Source organism: Phyllostomus discolor, chromosome 9 (assembly GCF_004126475.2).
Source record: "Phyllostomus discolor isolate MPI-MPIP mPhyDis1 chromosome 9, mPhyDis1.pri.v3, whole genome shotgun sequence".
In the NCBI taxonomy this organism is placed as follows: Eukaryota; Metazoa; Chordata; class Mammalia; order Chiroptera; family Phyllostomidae; genus Phyllostomus; species Phyllostomus discolor.
The window spans coordinates 27,926,997-27,949,067 of record NC_040911.2 but is presented as its reverse complement, the minus strand read 5'-3'; the positions used below and the strand labels follow the sequence as shown (position 1 = coordinate 27,949,067).

The 22,071-nt window shown below is 39.7% G+C and overlaps 1 protein-coding gene across 3 annotated transcripts in view; it reads left to right on the top strand.

Annotated features, from left to right (window-relative positions):
* GALNT1 (polypeptide N-acetylgalactosaminyltransferase 1) overlaps positions 1–22,071 on the top strand; it is a 132,553-nt gene that overhangs the window by 92,782 nt on the left and 17,700 nt on the right. For all 3 annotated transcript variants that reach the window (XM_036009154.1, XM_036009155.1, XM_028524318.2), the window contains 6 exons: positions 3,669–3,835; positions 9,456–9,663; positions 13,530–13,700; positions 16,272–16,389; positions 17,657–17,837; positions 18,710–18,849. In XM_036009154.1, coding sequence (XP_035865047.1) covers positions 3,669–3,835; positions 9,456–9,663; positions 13,530–13,700; positions 16,272–16,389; positions 17,657–17,837; positions 18,710–18,849 — 985 coding nt within the window. The remainder of the gene's footprint in view (positions 1–3,668; positions 3,836–9,455; positions 9,664–13,529; positions 13,701–16,271; positions 16,390–17,656; positions 17,838–18,709; positions 18,850–22,071) is intronic.

The window sequence follows — 22,071 nt, the reverse complement described above, 5'->3', positions numbered from 1 at the left end:
AATTTAAAAAATTCTACAGGGAACCAGCAATGGATGGAATGATGCCAAGATTCAGATCAACAATTTGGAACATAAGGAAAAAATAAACATCAACCAGAACAGTAAGAAGAAAAAAGAACTCAAAAAATGTAGACCAAAAAAATACAAATGATAGTATAAGGAGCCTCTGAGACATTTCCTGAGTACCAATGTCTGAATCATAGGGATGGCAGAAGGAGAAGAGGAAGAGCAAGAAATTGAAAACTTATTTGAAATAATAATGAAAGAAAACTTCTCTAATTTGGTGAAGAAAATAGACATAGGAAGCACAGGAAGCACAGAGTGTCCCCAAAAAGTTGGACCCAAAGAGGACCACACCAAGATACACCATAATTAAAATGCAAAACGTAAAAAATAAAGAGAATCTTAAATACACATAGTTACCTAAAAAGGAGTTCCCATAAGACTGTCAGCTGATTTCTCAAAAGAAAGCTTGCAGGCAAGAAGGGACTGGAAAGAAGTATTCAAAGTGATGAAAAGCAAGGACCTACAACCTAGATTACTCTATGCAGCAAAGCTACCATTTAGAATGGAAGGGCAGATAAAGTGCTCCCCAGATAAGGTAAAGCTAAAGGAGTTCATCACCACCAAGTCATTGTTACATGAAATATTAAAGGGCCTTATTTAAGAAAAAGATCAAAACTATGAACATTAAAATAGCAACAAATTCACAGCTATCAACAACTGAATCTAAAAAACAAACCAAGTAAACAACCAGAACAGAACCAGAGTCACAGATATGGAGATCATGTGGAGAGTTATCAGCTGGGAGTGGAAAGGGGGAGAATGGAAGAAAAGTACAGGGTTAAGGAGCATAAATGGTAGGTACAAAACAGGGGCATGTTAAGTACAGTATAGGTAATGGAGAGACCAAAGAACTTATATGCACGACTCATGGACGTGAACTAAGGTGGGGCATTTCTGGAGGGAATGGGGGTACCAGGTGGAGGGGGCAAAGGGAAAAAATTGGGATCACTATAATAGCATAATCAGTTTTAAAAAGTGGTACAACCTTATCCTGGCTGATTGTCATTCCTGAGGATGTCTCACTTGGGACTGAGTGGGTGAAAGCTGCTTCATAACACTGCCTGTGGCCTTCCTGCTCATCCTCAGCTTTGTGTCCCCCACTCCACAAGGACAGGTGGTCCCTCCATGGGAAAAGCTTAACTGGAATACTCAAAAGGTCTTTGGTTCTTCTGGAGCGCGTTATGGCTTTCCTGGGAGGGGGTGGTTGTGTGCTTATCTATTTTGAGATGTGTTATACTTTTCCCCATGTTTTCTCTGTGTATTTTCTGTTTTGCCTTCAGAGAATATTTGTGAATTTGTTGTGTTCTCTGAATGATGACATTTAACTGTTTGATTTAGGCAATTACTTTCTTTTCTTAGAATCCTAGTACTTGATTTGCTTCTTTAATTCTTCCATCCTGTTAATGAATGATTTACATTTCAGTCTTCTTTATTTCTAGTGTTCTTCCTTTCCATACAACTCCAGACTTTAATTATTTAATATATTATCCAAGAAGTAAATCTGGCTTACCATTTCTCTTCTGCAGAACCTGCCCTCTCAGATGTTTGTGTTCCCTCCCTGTTGCTTCCTAGCCATGCACGTGGCCGATGACACTGTGTGTGTGCTGTGTATTTCCTGATCACCATCAAGGTCTCACTCAATTTTGCTCTTCTTGTTGTTTTGCTAAGCTAGCAGCTTTGTGGTCACCCTGGCTATTTTCTGTTTCCCAATTCTCCTATAATAATAAATAGGACTCATTTGGGAAAAGAGATCGTATATGACTTAATGTGAATCAGTTAAACAATACCAGAAACTTTTTCTGAATCACACCCAGGCCATGCCTGATTTCACCATCGCGGTCGTATAAGCTGTGAGTCGGGCTTTCAGGGTGTGTCTTACCATAAAAACATGAGTATCTTCGATTGTTCGCCTATGATGTACCTGAAGCAAAGTACTAATGCACATAAACACACACACGTATATACACACGTGTCTCTACCATTTATGACAAAATAGTTGAAAACTATTTTCAAAAGTATTATTTGGGATGGTAGGGACACATTATTCCATAGCTTACATAACTAGTCTTTTGGTCTTACCTCTGTACGCCAGACTTGTGGGCAGGGAGGTGTGAGCAGGGAGGTGTAGACAGGGTGGTAGATTGTGTGGTGGCCTTCTAGTGGATCTTGGAGTGAACATAGAAGGAGAGAGGAGTGGAAAGTGACGTGCAGGTGAGGCTATAGGTCTTTTCGTTCAGTAAATAAATAGATAGTGAGGTTACTAACAATAGGAGATGGAGACCCTACTGTGAAAGAGAGTCTTGGGAATGGTAGCGAGAATGGGAGGGGCTGAAACTGGATTTAATGAAGAGGACAGTGGAAGCTCTTTGTTTCTCCCTTTCTCCTTGGAGAGAACGGGGACCAGTGCTGATGGAGCCCCTATGGTGAACTCTCCTTCCCATTCCTCCTTTATTCAACCCCTTGACCTTGTCAATGTTTTTCCCTTCCATTTTCTTTTTCTTCCCACTGCCAACTAGCAGCCCTAGAGTGGCACTTCTGGTATGTATGGTTGTTGTGGCAGCTTCTGAAGAGGGGGTCAGTTGATGTTTTTCTCACTTCTTCCCTCCTCTTCCCTTCTTCACTGCCACTGACAGGCAATAACAAATAAGATTGGTGGTTGCTAGAGAGCAGGGGCAAAAATGGAAAGAAAAGGCTGGAGCAGCCGTTTGAATTTGGGGATACCTAGAAAGAGTTATATGTGCACTTTAGGAGTGTTTATGTTGTAAAGCACATCCCTTGATTTCTGCTTGCTTACTACTGTTACTGTTCTCTGCTAGCCTTTTCTGTAGTAGTTTCACCAGCCAACAAGATTGAAAGAGGAGACCACGTAGCCTAAAACAAAGTGCTAGAAACATACAGTTAATACATTGTTTCTCTGTGCATGTATTTTTTAGTGTGTTTGGTCTTTTTGATGATTGCATTTCTAGACACTGCTTTACTAAACCAGATGCGTGTTGATATTTCAGTGTAGAGGAGCCGCATTAGGAGCTTGGTCAGCAGGGCGTGGACCGTGGAGTCCTCAGTCAGGCCTTGCCACCCCCTTGCTCTTTCTGTCCTCAGCTTCCATCTGTGAAATGTGTCCCCCAGTACCTCAGGGAATTGTTAGGAATCCTAAGTGCCCAGTATACCATAGACACTCGGTGAATATTAGTTCTCTTCCTTTGTGGGAGGTACGTTTTTGTTTAGATTATTAAGTTGTATAGATTCTAGTGGTTCTTAGCATTTTTGTCCAGCTGGATTCTTGAGATAAATTCAGGTTGGGGTTGATGATAAAGCCTTAGTGCCTTCTCTGTTAAATTCACAGAAAACATTCATCAGGAAGAAGTGCCTAATTTTAAAGAATTAACCTCTTTAAAATAATTTTAATTTAAATACATAACTTTAAACAGATACTATTTATTAAACATGCAACATTAACCGAAACTTAAATAAACGAGAAGTTACCAAGAGTCCCACCACGAGAGCAAACTGTTTTCATTGTTTTATTACCCTTTCTAGTCTGGATTCATTCGTTGTGCTGTCCTAACAGTCCGTCTTTGTAAAGGCATTTGCTTTGTCTCTAGGTGTAAAACAAAGGTGTATCCAGATAACCTTCCTACAACAAGTGTGGTGATTGTTTTCCACAATGAGGCTTGGAGCACACTTCTGCGAACTGTCCATAGTGTCATTAATCGCTCACCAAGACACATGCTAGAAGAAATTGTTCTAGTAGATGATGCCAGTGAAAGAGGTAAACTTTATATTGTAACACCAATAATATGCTACACCTTTTGTCATTAATGATTTTAAAAAATAGTTGCTATCATTTTTAACCCAATAACTTTATACAGACTTCTAATTTATCCTAAAAATATTTGTGGCATTTGGACTCATTCACATATGCAAAACAATTAGATACTGTGAAACTTAAAATATTACTTTAATTAGCTTTTAATTTGTATCTCAACCTTGTTTTTAAAAAGAAGTAATGCTATATAAAATGAACATTTATATTTATAAAGAATAGTGAATAAATCCACATAATTTTATTAGGACTTTCTCTGTGGGAAGCTGCAGCTCTGAGGTATTGGAGAGAGGCTGGATCTTGTTTAGAGCCATAGGTGGAGAAATTTAGTTGCCTGTACAGTGGGAGTATCTCTGACAGCAGAGTGAGGCCTAAGCGGGTGAGCCTTAGTTTTCCAGGTTCTTCATGTGTTTTCCCATTTTAGTCCACTTCTAAATTCAGGAATGTGCTATAGCTAGGGGCATAATAGGATGAGGAAGGAAGTTAAGAAAAATGGTATATAATATGACTCTGATCTCATAATAAATCTCTACAGTGACTCCTGTCCAAACAAATATTCGTCCAAGAGTCTCAGAACTTTTCATGAGCTTAAAATCTCTCAAACTGTTTCATGAAGTACTTTTTTTGGAAAAATATATTAATTAAAAGTAGCCCCGCCTAACTTTTTTACTCTAAATGCTGCTTGGAGATTTCACAGTACAGGGTAATGTAGAAAGGGCTCCGGTTAGTCCGTCAATGAAGAACCCTGTTAAATTCATAGTCACGCAGCATTTCCCCTGCTGCCCCCCCCCACTACCGCCACCCCCAAGGCAAATCTATTTAGGATCATTGGTGCCATGTATTTCCCCAACATTCCTGAGCTCACATGAGAAAAATTTGGAGGGAACTACAGAAAATGGCTCTCCCTTCCTTCCATGATCAGCCTTAAACTTCTTGACCCATCACGTCAATCCCTTTCACTAGTATCTTCAAGTCCCTTGCCTAATCTCTTACTGCATCTGCTAGGATAGTTTGGTCAAGTATTATACCTTCTCCTTCCTGTGCCTACACTAAATATGTACATTTAACCATAATTAAATTTAATCATCTCATATAATATTGGGAACAATTTGCACATTAATAAGAATTTAAGTCTTATTACTTTGCCAGATTACAGATGTATAAATGAAGGATAAGCTATAGCCCTACTTTCTCATGTACCTTATAGTTTATCTCCCTGGTTTAATTAAGAAAATAGTTGATAATCATGTAAAAAATAAAATTATTGTATAATAATGTGACTAATGTCAAAATTAGAAAGCTGTTATAAATTAAGAATACATTTAAATAATTACTGTGGACAATAGGAGCATAAACCTCATGTGGATAATTTTTTGCTAGCTAGGAGTTAATTAATCCTTTAAAAAAATTAACTGAAGTTCTGTTAAGCAGCGATCTGTACAAACATCTATACTGCAAGTGACTTGCATTTGGTTTATTCATATGCTGATATTTGCCATATTAAATATTCCTCCAGGAGAGATATTTTTCTTTAGATGAAATGAATTACTTTTCCATTTCCTCCTTTGGTTTCACTATTATTCTGTTGGGTGCCAGAGAAGGCTGTGTGGAATGCTTTTTTGTAGGATGTGGCTTCACTAGAAAGACCCATGTGCCCATAACTCTAAAGCGACAAAGTCACATTTACTAGTTATTTTTTTCCTTCCTCATCTGTAAGAGAAAACGTGCAGGCAGACATCTACTTCACTGCCCCCCTTGGGGCTCTTAGTCACTAAGCGAGGTCCCTGAGTGTTACCCCAGGGCCCCCAGTCTGGGGTCTGCTGCTCCACTGTCTTCTGCCTAGGAAGCCTCAGGAGCTTACCTCGGGTCACCATTTCTGCTGTTTGGAAACCTGTAGGCATTGTGTTTTTGTGGTTGTAATTGTCTTGCTATCCAGACTGAGAATTATCTAATATAATTTTCTTCAGCTCTCTTGTTTAGGTGGTAACTGTTGGGCCTAGGAATAGGAACCAGAGCAAGCTTTTTATTTTTAAGTAACTCTCTAACAAGTCTTCTGTTTCCTCTTCATGAGACACATCCAGTGCACCAACACTTCTCAGCTCAAATGGTGAAGTAGACCAACTAGTCTTCTCACATACACTCCTACCCCACCTCAAGAGCCTTTCTGATCATGTCACTTCTCTGATTAAAATCTTTCCTCTAAGCCTTAGAACACAGGTGGCAAACACAAGGCTCGCAGACAGAATCCAGCCCTCCACCACCCGGCACCTTGTTTCTACCTGGAGGCGGCGCCGAGCTCCTTACCCCTAGTTAAGGAGTAGTTACATTCATACAGTCCTAAAATTACATTAGGCCCTTTGAAGGTAATCGAGAGGCTGCTGTGGTCCCTGGTGAAAATAAGTTCGACGCCCCTGCCTTAGAGGAAAGGCCTGCATGACCTGGCTTCTTCCTGCTTCATCAGTCACATCTTGAACCATTCCCTTGCCCACCCCTTCTCCACAGCTCAGCTCAAATGTTTACTCAGAATCAAATTATATTTAGAGAGGCCTTCCTTGACCTCCCAAGGTCAGGTTATATCTCTCTGAACACATCTCAGAAAACTCCATCCTCCTTGACAGCTCTTAACAGAGACTGTTACTTGTCTGTTTATGACTGTCTCCTGCCCACCTCCCTCCATCTCTCCACCTGACCCCCAGTTAGACTGTACACTCCATCAGGCCTCCTTGCTCACCATAATCCCCTCAGTGCCCACAGCGCCTGTAACTTAGTAAACAGAATTATTTAATGTATGACAGAATGATCTACCAGTCAGTTAACCCTTGCTTTCACTTCTTTGTCTACGCAAGCTTCCTAATTAGGTTGTGTAGCATGCTCGGTCTGCTTATGGCCTCAGGATACTTGATCTCACAGTTAACCTGCTGAGTTGTCAGCAGCTCTGTTTATTAAAGAAGTGTGCAATAGGTGCTGTAATTATTCCTGTTTTATTGATGAGGAAAACGAGGCTTAGCATAAACCAAGGGCTTGGCCCCTTAACTGCTCTGCACACTGCTGTCGGTTGTAACTTAACTATTACAGGGTCTCTGATGGAACAGTGCGTGAATCCCTGGTTCATGTCAGAAGTTATGTAATTGTCATCTCAGGTTATCTTCAAACTTAGAACTGACAGAATGTTCCTAATCCGAGACGACTGTTGTTTTTCTCATTTTACACTAAAGGAAACAGGTTCTTACTTGGTAAGGATCAGGAGTCAGATTTATTAAATACTAAATTCCTTGCTCTTTCTTCAGTTTTTTAGAGTTCTGGCTAAGATTTCTCAGATGTTGCTATGAGCAGTGAGGCTTGTTCTGACACTCACACTCTCTGACAGCTTCACACTGTCTGATGGAGAGGTGCTTAGGTATCCATTTATAGACTAAGAGCTGTAGAGACATTCTAATAAACAAGATTCTCTTATTTTGAAATGACACAGTTGCTTCTAATCATAGTCACTTAACTCTTCCCTTTGCCCTGCCCCATGCTCATTTTTCGTAAAATGAGGCTTGAATAGTTATTAATCTCTCATCCAGCCCTGAGTCCATAATTCTCTATCACCTGTTAGGAAGACACCTATTTCTTAGCTTTATTGCATGGATGCCACAAACATGTCAAACTAAGATGTTAAGAAAATTTGTGGAATAGTAACTTTTTTGAACTACCAGACCAAAGAATCATGCATTTTTCATTTTATTTATAGACAGGACAGAGTATTACAGCTTTCAAAGATGTGAGATTCAGGAATTCGATTGATTTGCTTTTTAAGAAGCACTTTAAATTGTCTAATATTTTGGAGAAAACTTACTGGAAGGACATTGTCGATGGCATACCCAGCCTTGACTGGGGTAAAGTGCTAGAATACACCTCACACCCTGCCACATGAGGTTCTGTCAAACTCGGAACTTAATGTCATTTTGTGTGTGTCTCTGTAGTTTCCTGCTGGGATTTCTTGCTATGGATGAAAAGTTAGGCTTCGAAATCAGGCAGGCATGGCTTTGAACCTTGGATTAACCCCTTAACAAACTGGGCCACCCCAATCAGTTCATTTAATAATATGAGCCTTAGATTTTTGTCTCTAAAATATGTGACAATCTCACAGTGTCGTTGTACTAAATGAATTTAAATATGTCAAGAGCCTGCCATTCTGCTAAACAGACACAGGATAGCTAGTGTTGCACAGTGTCGCTTGTCTCTGGGATTGGCACTACCCTTATCTTTTTAAACTCAAATTATATCTTTCTGACTCTAATATTTGGTTCATAAAATCACAGTGTTGATCCAGGTAGGAGTTCTATTCCAGGTGTTTTTCAAATACTTTTTCAGCCCCAGTATATTAGGAAATATATTAGCAGCAGTGGAAATGATGGATATTTTGGTGTAGTGGGACCCACAGGCCCTTTCTCTTTCACAGTCTTCATATTATTCTGGTCTGACCAGTTAAGCAGATGAGAACCATGTCACTCCTGTCTGTCCTTCCCTCTCCACTATATAGAAAGTTTTTTGGTTCCCCACTTTTAGGACTTAAAGAGCCCCTTAATACATATACCTTGATCTCACATGACCTTTCCATTATCAGAGTCCTACAGGACAAAGCTGGTCACCGGAGTCCCACTCGTTCCATCTCAGGTTCTTCCTTCCCTGGAGAGATCATCCTCACACCTGTCGTATGGGGACTAGTTGGAAAGACCTTTGGCCATACCACCATCAGTAGCTTCTCTGGCATAAATGCCATGAAATAGCCTCATCTGAAAAGTTCTTTCTCTCTGCTTTGACGAAGCTGAGCCTTTTCTACTTTTTAAAGTCAATGATGTACTTCAGCAGCAGCACATCCTTAGCTTAGGGTCATAACCTCTATCCACACAGCTCCAGGATAGCTATTAATTTCACATACCCACTTCCTCTTCCTTTCCCTTTTCCTCTACAATTGTTCTTTCCTCTAAAACTGTTTTTACTTAGATCTGCTTGACTGTTAAGGATCTCTGTTTGGCCTTGCAATTAAAATCCAATACTTCTCTTCTGAGCTTGACCTCCCTTCTACCTCCTGCTAAAAGAACTGTGTAGCCAAAGACTGTGTAATCAATAAGACAATTAGTTTCTACCTTTGAAGAACTACTACAATTTTCTGAACTCTAACAGCTACTGCATACTCTGTTCCTTTTCTCTATTGTGGTCTGGATTTAATGCTCATGAACTATATTCCTTCTGTTCCTGATCCCAAAGCATGATTAGAAAAAGCAAAATTGAGCCTGACAAAGAGTTGCTTAGAAAAATGTGGTAACGTGCCTATCTCTAATTGAGCCTGACCCCGGAGGCTCTCCTGATTCCTGGTGTAATGCGGTAGCGGCAGCCCTGGTGCTTTCTCTCAGGAAACACAAAGGCTCCCTAGAGCAAAATAGGTCTGTGCATCAGGGAGCCTTGCTGAAAGTGCTCAGTAAATATGTGTTGAGTGAGCATGGCAGACCAAAATTGCTCTGCATCTGGATAATGCCAGGTCACAGTTTTTTTCATGTTATTTTTGTTGTTAATTTTTCAGACTTTTTGAAAAGACCTCTAGAGAATTATGTGAAAAAATTAAAAGTACCGGTTCATGTCATTCGAATGGAACAACGTTCTGGATTGATCAGAGCCAGATTAAAAGGAGCTTCTGTGTCTAAGGGCCAAGTGATCACTTTCTTAGACGCCCACTGTGAGTGCACAGTGGGGTGGCTGGAGCCTCTCTTAGCCCGGATCAAACAAGACAGGTAATTTTCTGGGATCTATACATTTGTTTCCTGAACTGTATGGTAAGTTGCAAAATTCTGTATTTGTGAATAAATACAAAAATAATTTCCTCTGAAGTTTCCTTTAAAATACCCTTGAAGAGCACTTTAAAGGAATTATGAAGAAGACCATATTCTCAAGTCTGGAAGGAGTGTTTGTAAACTGTCTTGTTAATGAGAATGGATTAAGAGTCATGTTGTTAAGATGTATACTCTGTGTAAACTCTGCTCACTGAACGGGAGCAGAACAGATGGACAGTGAACTCAGGGAAGGTAGAATAAAGCTCTTTACTTGTCCCTACCCTGTAAAGCTTACACTAGGGCTGGCAGGTCATCCCATCTCTGTCTATATCCTTGCTGGAACTGTAGTACAGCAAGAAGTAGAAGGGGATGGGAGATATGTATTACATCCTGAAATGCTTAATTGCATGTTGAAAAGCACTATAATCTTAGATAGTACAGGAAGAACATCAGGAGCTGTGGATGCCCATGGCTGTGGTCTTTCATACTGCAGATTTTTACAAGAAAAACCTACTGCTAAGCTCTGGCTTAGTTCCTGTGTATCAGAAGCTCAACTTCAGTCTGCTTGACAGATCTCAATTAGTTGAATTTCTGCTTGTAATCACAGTTTGAGCTAGAGGCTCTCTGTGTCAGCTTAACATCGAGGCTTAGATTTTAGCAGGCTAAACTTACTAGTCAAGTGGAGCATAGTGCAGATCAAAGCCCCTACATCTATCCTGTTTGTTAGCAATTCCTGGACATAAATCTCTCCACATTCAAAGATGAATAATAGGAAAACCCAGCATTGGGGCAATGGGAAGATAGAGCAGCTTTAAGAAGAACGTTGCCTGAAGAAGGGACAGAATATCTCTGTGAATTGTTTTCTATAAAGTAACTAATGTAGGAAATAAATATTTGCTTGTGTGAAGACAACATACAACCTTTATGGAGCAAACGCCTGAACCTGTGGAGAAAAGCAATGTAAGGCGACAACAGAAATATGAAAGGGGAATTGGCTGAAATAACAATCACAACAAATTCCAATTTGGGCTGTAGGGTAGATTACGGATCCTGAATAACTTTTTCAGCTGGAAGGCTTGCTGGCTAAAATACAAAAAACAGTTTTAAATGTACCACTGACTTGGCACCAAAGGAAGAAATTTTGCAGATCTCAAAACAAACTGAGAACAAGTGACCAGTTCAGACACTAAAGCCAGCTTTTGGTTTTTGCTGGACTTGGGGACACTAAGCTTTTGCCTTAAAAGACACATAGACGAGAGGATAGGAGAAAAGGCCTAGGCCCTGCAGAAGGTGGGAAGATGAGGAGACCCCTGTGTAAAGCTGGGACCCTGATGTCTGGGTCGCATTGTGAGTGAGAAGGACAAATAAATTTCACCACACCAAAGAAAACTTGCCTGTTTCAGCCTTGGTATGAGGTGGCGGCAGGGAAACAAATCTCTCCTAAGAATTTATAAACAGAATATAGAAAACTAGAGAACCAACTCACCTATTTTAATGAGACTAGTATAACCTTGATAGGAAAACTAGGAAAAACATACATGGAAAATTACTCAAACCCACTCATGAATGCTAATAGAAAAATGTCACAGTACTGCCAAACTGATCCAGTGGAAGCAGGTAATTATATATATTTTATATATGCACATATGTATGTATGTATATAATATTTCATATATACATATATCTCATGACCAGTTGGTTTAGTTTAATATAAAACTAATTCACTTAATACACCATCAACATATTTCTGAACCTGTGATTATCATATCATTAAAATTCTGTGATCACCTCAGTAGATACAGAAAAAGGATCCATTTATAATTAAAAATACTTAGTGAACTGTTATAGAATGGAAATGTACTAATCAGAGAAAAGACAGCTTAAAAAAGCCAAAACAAAACCTTAGCAAGCAAACATCATATTAAAGGAGAAATGTTGAAAGTATATTTTTTAAAGATTTTATTATTTTTAGAAAGGGGAAAGGAAGGGAGAGAAACAGCTATCAGTTACCTCTCGTCTGCACCCCGACCCCTGACCCCTGACCCCTGACCAGGGTATTCTCTGGCTGGGAATTGAACCATCAACCTTTCGCTTTGCAGGACAACACCCAACCAACTGAGCTGCACCATTCAGGGCAAAAGGATTTTTTAAAAGATGTGGAGAAAGATAAGGATACCTTGAGTTACTGCTGTTACTTACTCAAGATTATTGAAGTCTTAGGTTTTACAGTCATACAAGAAATAAAAGGGTATAAAGATCAGAAGGGAAAAAAGAACAGGTGCTGTCAATTGCAGGTGATGTGTTTTTTCTATAAAGAACATATATACAAAATAATAGAAATAATAATTGAGCATTGTTGCCAAACATAAGATCATAATGGAGAAGGCAGTCGCCTTCACTACACCAGCAAGAAATGTTTAGAAACTATTGTCTAAAACAGAAAGAGCTGTCACCAAGGTGGCTCCGTCGAGGGTCATCCCACAAAGTGAAAGGTCACCAGCTCAATTCCTGCTTAGGGCATGTGCCTGGGTTGCAGGTTTGGCCACCAGCCGGGGGGCATGTGAAAGGCCACCAATCAGTGTTTCCCTGTCACATCGACATTCTCTCAGTCTCTTTCTCTCTCCCTTCCCCTCTCTCTAAAAATAAATAAAATTTTTAGGAAAAAGTTCCTTCTTTGCATTTAGTAATCTCCTACACTTAAAGCAGAAGTGGAAAATGTTTATGAACAGGTTCACGTGGTACCTTAATAGCAAAACACTATAAGGAACACAGATGTTTAAGAATTGCTTATGAAGAAAATTATTAGCTTAAAATGATTTAATGTGCAGTCAGTAAGAGAGTTATTTTTTTAAACTGTAGAAATAGTTGAAGTATTTTTACATGTGCCAAATTGTTCTAGGTACTTTAGCTGTAGCATCTTTGCCACAAGCATTTTTGTTGAGTGAGTAACTGGTTGTGAGGCAGTTTGCCACAAAAAAGATTAAGTAATTAGTTGATAGTTGGGAGGGGGGAGTTTGGTTTGATTTCATTTCTCCATTGACAAATCAATCAACTGTAGTAAAAAAGATAAACTGTTGACAGTTTTGGTTTGGTTGACTGTCAGTTTGGTTTCATTTTTCCATTGACAAATTTGCAGTTACTCCCATTTTTATATTACGTATAAATCTTAGCTGGCCCTCAGTGGTCCAGCCAGTGATGAGCAGACATGGCGGTGGTCTTCATACAGTCCGCATCTCCTTCAGATGACAGTGATTTGCCCCAGGAGCTGGTTTCTTTTTTCAAAACATATACTACATTGGGAGCAGAAAGAGAGGCTGAGAGCCCTCCTTTGAGGTTGCAGAATTGAACCCATGTTTCCCATAGGTATACAATATAAAGTCAGTTATTTGCAGTGCTGCCATGAAGCTACAGACACTTTAAATAAAGATTTTAAAAATGTTTACATTTTCATGTTTCATTATGTCTTAGTTTTAATGCCATTTGTCATTATTTCTTTGTTATAACCAATTAGTTATACATCAAGAATGCCTGAAGCGAAGATGATTTTGGCAATACTTATAGTGAAAATACCCAGATATGGTGGCAGTTTTGTGGCAAATACGTAAAAGCATGAATGAAAAAGGGATGGAAGGTTATCAAAAAGTTACAAATACGATAAATAATTATGATGTTAGCTTTGTAGGCTGTCACAGGAAATTTTTTCACCATTGGCTTTAACTCATTATAGAATGTATTTTTATTTTTAAAACATTTAGTATACAGTTGTTATAGTAGGCCTCAAAAAGGAAAGTTTTAAAAGATTTTTTAATTTGCTTTTATGATTTTAGGAAAACAGTGGTATGTCCCATCATTGATGTGATCAGTGATGATACTTTTGAGTACATGGCAGGTTCTGATATGACCTATGGTGGATTCAACTGGAAGCTCAATTTCCGCTGGTACCCTGTTCCCCAAAGAGAAATGGACAGAAGGAAAGGGGATCGGACTCTTCCTGTCAGGTAACTTGTCAGACATTTTCTCTGTAAAGCATTATTGGTAGGTGATTGTGAAACTGAGGGAATCATAAGGATTATAAGTATATTTTGAGAAGCATGTGGATACTATGTATGTAGTTAAGAGCCATCTTTCACCTATGTCATCACTCTAAAGACAGATTTTTCCCCCTGATCAATTAATAAAATTAAAACTTTTTGTTTATATAAATCTAGTGCACATGAGAAATGGTGACACGTGGTCTTTCATTCTTATATGAATAACATTGTGCAAATGTCTAAGTCAGATTTGTGTTTTAATTCAGTTAAGAATAGTATTGAACTTGAGTCAAACTACCGCTTGCTTAATTATGTGTTAATATGCTAAAATATTGCTTAAAATTGGGTCCTTGAATCAAAATATAAGATTGTATATCCAGACTTGTACCAACTGGATGATAGTTACTGGCTGGTAGGGCTAAGAGGACTCATTTGAAATACAGAAATAACTAGAATCAACAAGTGTGTAAAAAAGATTTTTCAGTAATGCACTTCTGAATTTTCTTTGGTTCTACATTTGGTCGTATAGAGATTTTTTCAGAAAGGGATAAAAATCTTCCTGCTTTTCGGACTCTTGAAGGAGACCGTGAGCTTCTTTCTGAGCCATCCTAGGGTTTATCCCAGGTGCACTAGCCTGTTTCTGTAGTCACTGAGAGTCCCTTCAGAACCAGGCTATGTAGCTCTCTGCTGTCCTGGGCTTCTCAGATCTGCCTTCCTGCGAATTCAAGTCCTGTTCTGGCAGAGTACAAGAGAGGTTTCAAAAATTATAATCTTTTCCCCCCTAGCCAGCTTGAGTTCTTAAATTAGTAAAGGGATTTTTCCACTCTTTTGCTGACAGGTCAGATCACCAACAAAGCCAAGGGTTCCTAAACATTTCATTAATGATGGACTTTCTTGAAAAATCTATAAAAGCTATGTCTCCTCTAAGGAGGAGGGCACATATTCGTAAACAGAAGATACAGCACACAAGTGGCAAACACAAGGCCCACAGGCTGAATCCTGCCCTCCACCTGTCTTATCCGGCCCGGCACCTTGTTTCTATCCGGTGGCAGCACCGAGCTCTCACTTCAGTGTTAAGGAGTAGTTACGTATACACAGTTACATTTGGCCCTTTGGAGGCAACAGTGAGGCTGATGTGGACACCAGTGAAAATGAGTTTGATACCCCTGATATAACATATGTATGATTCTAGGAAACTTAGAGATACCCCAAAACCCAGGTCAAGAAACCCCTGTACTAAATAACTATGGGCATTGGCCTATTTCTTTTGAGTCCAATGCCCATTTTGAGTCCAATGCTCTTTTGAGACTTTCTTTTTGTCTTCTGAAATCAAAATAGGTCCTAACTTCTTTGTGGAAACAACTATTTCTACTGGAAAAGCAAGCGCACCACCATCCCTAGAGCTTGTGAGGAGAACACTTAGAGATGCAGAGGAGGCCCACTTAGTCTTAGAATGTAGTCTGCATAGTGTCTTCTTCCCTGGAACTTAATTTTTTTCTCCTAGTCGAGTCTATTTTTCCTTCACACGTTCTTCAAGGAAATCAAATTTTTCGTATTCATTTAGTTAAACCTCCTTCATTTTCATTTCTCTGCTTAATTCTGCCTGTTCCCACCCACTTTGCATACGAGGGCCATGTTCTGTTGAACTGGGTTCCTCTTTGCAGAGGGAGTACGTACTGTCCTTGGTCAGGATGATGATCCCCTTAGAACAGCGATTTTCAGCCTTTTTCATCTTGTGGCACATAAACCAATTAGTGAAATCCTGCAGCACACCAAAAAAATGGTTTTTGCTGATCTGACAAAAAATACGTACAGTTTTGACTCATTCATACCAGATGGCTGTTGTTGTGTTGACTTTTTTTTTTTTTAATTTGACACTCTAAGGGGGAAGGGGCCAGTGCCCCTGACTAAATAGTCAGGTATTGCATGTCTTAAAAATTCTTGTGGCACAGCAGTGTACCTCTTGCAGTTGAAAATCACTGCCTTAGAAGGATGTGTAGATTGTATTCTGTACTCCATCCCCTTCTTTCCTAAAAGTTTCTACTATGTATAGGGAAAGGGCCACATTGTTTTCATCCCTTTTAATCTTGTTTCTTTGAATACTTGCCACCCTGTAGAACCTGGGGTGTTAGGGTTGCTAACATGAGTCTAACTGGTTAGCATCATCAGCTGCTTTCAGTTGTTGGAAACCGTGGAGTAGGCACACTCTCAGATGGAGAGGAGTTTGAGGATGGATGCTCAGCCAGGGCCCGAGGACCAAGACAGTTACAGGAGACAGGAAGAGCTCCTGGGACTGGAGAGGATGTTCAGGCAGAAGCTGTGACAGCAGGGCCAGGGCGCAGGTCAGGTCTGAAACCTACTGACCTAACGTAGTAACAAAGGAAGCGCCTAAGGGCTGTGACAGTTTCTGAAGAGTGTGAGAATAAGCATTTATTCTGTAGTTGTCAACAGTTACAAAATGACTTTTAAAAACAAAAACTGATTGTAAATTTTAAATTGTTACAATTAACAGTAGAGTATTTTATGATTGAATTTCAGAACACCTACAATGGCAGGAGGCCTTTTTTCAATAGACAGAGATTACTTTCAGGAAATTGGAACATATGATGCTGGAATGGATATTTGGGGAGGAGAAAACCTGGAAATTTCCTTTAGGGTAAGTTCCCTTCGAAAAAAGCAATCTTCTATTCTCAAGTATGGATGTGCTTTAATTATTCATGTTATTCTCTAAATTTAAAAAAAAATGAAATTAGTATGAGTTTAACCAGAATTCAGAACCTCCAGTCCATAAAAAAGGTGGTGATACTATTAAGGGTTCATTATAAACTATTTTAAGCAAATAAATTTAGTTATCTTAATAGTCTACCTATAAAACTTACACAAGATTCCCTATTTGTTTTTGATTTCTGTTATTTTCAAGGAAGTAATTCATGTTCTAAAAACAATCAACGTATTATTTAAATGAGATAGTGTATTCCTGAAATAATTCTAGACACATATCTTGTAGTGGAAACCACAGTGACCTGCACTGTAATCAGAACCAGCGAGCTCACTGGGCTCCTCGGGGGTGTCTTTGCCCTCTTACAAAAGGAGAGGTTTGGACCCTGGGTCCTCTTGGGGATCCTGTCCAGCTTTATCACTTTATGATCCTGGGAAAATACTGAATGAATATTTAATGAAATCAAAACTTTCAAAGTGTTTTGATTGTAAGCAATTGGTAGATTTTTACCTTTATGGAAAAATGCACTTTGAAAGGAGCATAAGGATACTTTCCTTAAATAAAGATGTGGAACCATACTTGCTCTGTCTTCTGTCCCTGTGTTGTTCCTGTGCTTACGAAGACGGCAGTATGTGCTGTCGCCGTCTCGCTGAGGAACTCGTGAGAGGTCCCTCTCCACGCCCCCGCTTCCATCTAATGTACAGGCTGTCACACGAGTTCGGAGGAGGAGGAACAGATAGGACTCTGGCTGAATACTCCATGGTCAAAGTTTTTTTACTATGAACCATATTAATAAACACATTATTCATTAGGTACACATAACACACAAAACATAAACATTTCATGAAACAGTATGTCTCTGTTAGCAAGTACTGGTTGCAATTCATCAAATTTGAATTTATGGCCCTTGTATGAGTCACGGTCTGCAGTTAGGAAAATACTGCTTCTAGACCTTATGTCTTTTCTGTACTAAGCCTTCAACCTATGTTTTTTTTTTTAATCTAACCTTCAATCTTGGGTTTAATCAAAACCAAAGTCAGAGAAAGGTTTGCTCCTGAAGAAGCACTGGTTTTCTGACCGTGTAACAGGAGCTCTACTATATGCCCTTGCTTCTATGAAATCCCAACTGTGGAACTCAATATAACGTGAACCGACTTCTTTGTGTTCAGTGTTTGAAACTAGTCTTCTTGGTGGTTGTTCTCAGATCTGGCAGTGTGGAGGAACTTTGGAGATTGTCACTTGCTCCCATGTTGGACATGTGTTCCGGAAAGCTACACCTTACACATTCCCAGGAGGCACAGGACAGATTATTAATAAAAATAACAGACGACTTGCAGAAGTGTGGATGGATGAATTCAAGAATTTCTTCTATATAATTTCTCCAGGTTAGCATTATTTTGTGTTAGAAATACAAGACTAATTTTCTTGTCCCTGGTCCTATTGCCTTCTGAGGAGATGTAAGAAGAGGAAAAAAGAAGCTTTGAGCAAAGGTGAAACACTTACCTGCATCATAAGACATTGTAAGAAATAAATGAACTGACACACAGTATAAAAAGCACTTAGCAGAGTGCAATGCATTACTAGCAATAATAATAAATTATCCAGACTGGTATTGTAGAAATTACTGTTAGTCCGGGGTGTGTGTGTGTGTGTGTTTGTGTGTTTTCACCTAATTGAAACATTCACCATCAATGTGAGATGCCTGAGTACCTCAAGGGCAGTTCAGAGCCCTGTAGTACGCCTCAAGGGACTGCTGTCTAGGAACTTGACTCTGCTCTTCAGGGTTTTGTGGGAATAGGTGTCATCAGCTATAAGTCTGCCTTACAGTGTTTATCATTCCGTCCTCAGCTTTTAATTACCACAAGACTGTCAGGTGGCAGGGTGCACAATTCCGTGAGTTGTGTGAGAGAGACCTGACTAGAAACAGTTGTTCTAGTTGACTTCTGTGTAATAACTGGGCAAAATAAATCTTGATCTTTGTTGTTGCCTTAACATATTAAAGTTCTCTGTTCCCTTCTAATTTATATTACTAGTGTGTATATCATTCTCATATAAATTTAATTTTTCTTTGGAAAACATATACTACTATATTTTCTTGTTTTATACTTGAGGAAGTACATTTATGGTATGTCACTTACATAGTCAGACATCACCAAAATGGTACCACTTTTCCCATTCCTCTTGCTTAGATGTAATAAACAGAAGTGTATTACTCAATAGAACATTAATAATGCCACCCATTCATTTCTTTTAACAGGTGTTACGAAGGTAGATTATGGAGATATAGCATCGAGAGTTGGTCTAAGACACAAACTCCAATGCAAACCTTTCTCTTGGTACCTGGAGAATATTTATCCTGATTCTCAGATTCCACGTCACTATTTCTCTTTGGGAGAGGTAAATGAAAATGTATTCTGTGTGATTATTGCATTCTCACTTATATATCAAAATCAATAGAGATTAAACTTCCAATAAGGGAATCTCTTCATATTGAAATTACATAACCACAAGTGTGGGAAAATTCCTGTTAGTTGACACAGTCTACCTCATAATTTAAAACCTCGTTAATTTTTAGCATGTTATATTTTGTTTAAATAAGAATGTCCCTAGCCTTTCATAGTTGGACTCTTGTTACAGTATATTAGTGTCTTCCATAGACTTATTTTAACAGACCCATTTGTTTGAAACCATACACTCCTAAAGCTAATGTCCTAATGTTAATTAACCCAAATCAAGGCTTGAAGAACTTCAAAGTAAAGATAAATTGATAAACCTGACTTGCAAGACCATTTATAATTAATTGTATTTTTAGACACATTTTTTTTTCCTTAGTTCTAAATCTTAGCTTAGGTGAGAAGGTTGGAAAACATTGGTAAGCAGGTTCATTTCTGATGATGCATTTAGTAATTGCTCTTAGAATTCAGCAGCCAATTTTCTTGAAACCTGAAGTAATGTGAGTATTAATGCTTATAATTAGTTAACACAGTTAGTTGTGCTTTGGAGTTTGGCCTTTGCATCTTTATGGGTGCCCATAGCATAGGGCTTGGCGTGAGGGAGACCTGTCTTCTCACCTTCTGGTTTAATTACCAGGATGGTCACGAGAAACCATGTCTTATGCTCTATTCCACAGTATTCCTAGACTGTCAGTAGCCACTCATTCTGCCTCCCAGCCAAGACTGTACTCTGTCTATAGGGAATCCAGATAGGTCCTTCTCTTTAGCTCAGGGGTCTGATCAAGTCAAGGACTACGTTGGTTTCCCAGGGCTGCCATAGTAAAGCACCACCAGCTGAGTGGCTTGCACAACAGAAATTTATTGTCTCGCAGCTCTGAAGACTGGAAATCTGAGATCAAGGTGTGGGCAAGTCTGGTTCATTCTGAGAGCTGCAGGAAGAACGCTTATCTGCCTCTCCCTAGCTGCTGGTGGGTTGCCGACAGTCTAGGGTCTCTGCCTTCATCTTCATGTGGCATTCTCCTGTGTGCGCGTCTGTCTCCAGATTTCTCCTTTTTATAAGGACATATGGATTAGGGCCTATCCTAATGGCCTCATTTTAACTTGGTTACCTCTGTAAAGACACTGTCTCCAAATAAGATCACATTCTAAAGTACCAGGGGTTCAGATGTCAACATATGAGTTTTAGGGGCCACAGTTCAACCTACAACAAGGATTTAACTGTGTGGGCCTGGATTACAATTTTGGAAAACCTCAGTTCACTTCCGGCTCATGGATGTTTCTTGGGTCTGGTCCTTCAGGGCTTTTGAGTAACGGCATGGAAGGATCTCTAAGCTCCTCGACCCCAAAAACTTTGCTTTCTACAGAAAGGCAAAAGTTTGTTTGAGGGCAGTACTTTACCTTCCCACCTGATTGAGTGGGGACACCAGTTATTTTTTGGCAGGTCTTATTTCTAGCAGGAATTTGTCCACTAAGCACCAGGAGATTGTGGAAAATTTTGTTGTTTTTCCAGTCCCAGCTTCCTGCCCATCTAGGACTCAGCAGATGTCCCATCAGGCAAGTGGCCTTGCATTTGGGGCTCCTCTAGTGTTAATTTGTCCTGCCAGCCTCACACAAGCCAAAACACTGCTGTGCTCTTTCCCCAAGAAAAGGCACTTTTCTAGGGCACGCCCAGTCCTCAGCCCATACCTTTAGCAAATGCCCTCACGGAGTAAGACAGCTGGTGGTTGTCAGCACTTCTCCAGCAGGGGCTCTTCCCTTTCTGAAAGTATACTTCATCTTATTGTTTCCGTAGCCTCAAAAATAAGGCTTTTGTAATTTCACTGTTTTCGCTCTAGATACTGGAGCAGAAGGTTCATGCTGCTTTGTCCAGCTGAGCAGTAGTGCCTCTTTCTCTTCTTCGCTACAGTATAATACCCCAAATCAATGGGTCTAGGTCTTCTTTCTTCATAATCTTCTAACTCCACAAGGTCCCTCTTTTTATTAGGTCAAGGCAGTAATTTTCACAACCCAGTAGTGGCTTATAAATCACTTTAGCTGCTTATGACCATTTTTTTAATAGTCCAGAGACATTGCTTATAGAAAGGAATTTTGTTGTACTGGGTCAAACTGCAGTTCATTGTAAGTCTTTATAAGCTGCTAATTATGAAATTAACTTTTAAAAAGCACATGAAGCCAAATAGGAAAAATAATCCAACCTTTCTGTGACAGAAATTGACAAATTTCCTTTTGTAAGTCACAGCAGCAACTGATGACATGTGTGGACAGGACCACGACCAGGCCCATCCCAGGGCTGAATCTTACTGACATTCAGGAAAAGTCACTACCACCACCTCCTCAGTTTGTAGGAGGTTCTCACCTCTCCATTCCTTTCATTCAGCCAACAAATACTTGAGCGCCCGCTGTGTGATAGGTACTGACATGAGCACTGGAAATACAGCAGTGCTGCTGTGGGTCTTACAGTCTCTGGAGAAGACATTTTTTTTTAACATACAATATGTCAGGTGGTTGTAAGGGCAAAGGGGATAGAGAATGGCTAGTGGGTGTGAGTAGTGGTGCTGCTTTATGCAGGGTAATTGAAAAAGACCTCTCAGATGAGGTAGTTTTGAGCAGGGATCTGAAGGAAGTAAGCAAGACGTGTAAATTTGGGGGAAAGAGTACTCTAGGACACACAAGTACAAAAGCCCTAAGACAAGAGTGTACTTTGGCACATTGCACAAACAGCAGAGAAACCAGTTGTGTAGAATGGAGTGGACAAGGGGAGGGTAGTAGACAATAATGTCAAGACCTTAAGTAGTGCGGGTCAAATCACATGGCGCTTGTAGGCCATGGTAAAGAAGTTGGGTTTTATTCTGAAGAGATGAGAAGCCGTAGAGAGACTTGAGCATACTTTCATTGGAAAACGATCACATTGCCTGCTGTGGCAAGCAAAACTATATGAGAACAAGAGTAGAGCTGGTATATAGGCGAAAGGAAAAGAATAGTCAAGGATCACAGTAAGAGTTAGCCTGAGAGCCTGGCAGGGGAGTTGGTGTGACTGAATGGGAAAGCCTGTAGAGCGGGTGTGGAGGCTTTCGACAGTGTGGTCTGGGACGTGTTAAGTTCGATCCAAGAAAAGGTGTTGGGTGGGCAGTGAGTTGCATTTAAAAATCTGCAGCTTGGATGAGAC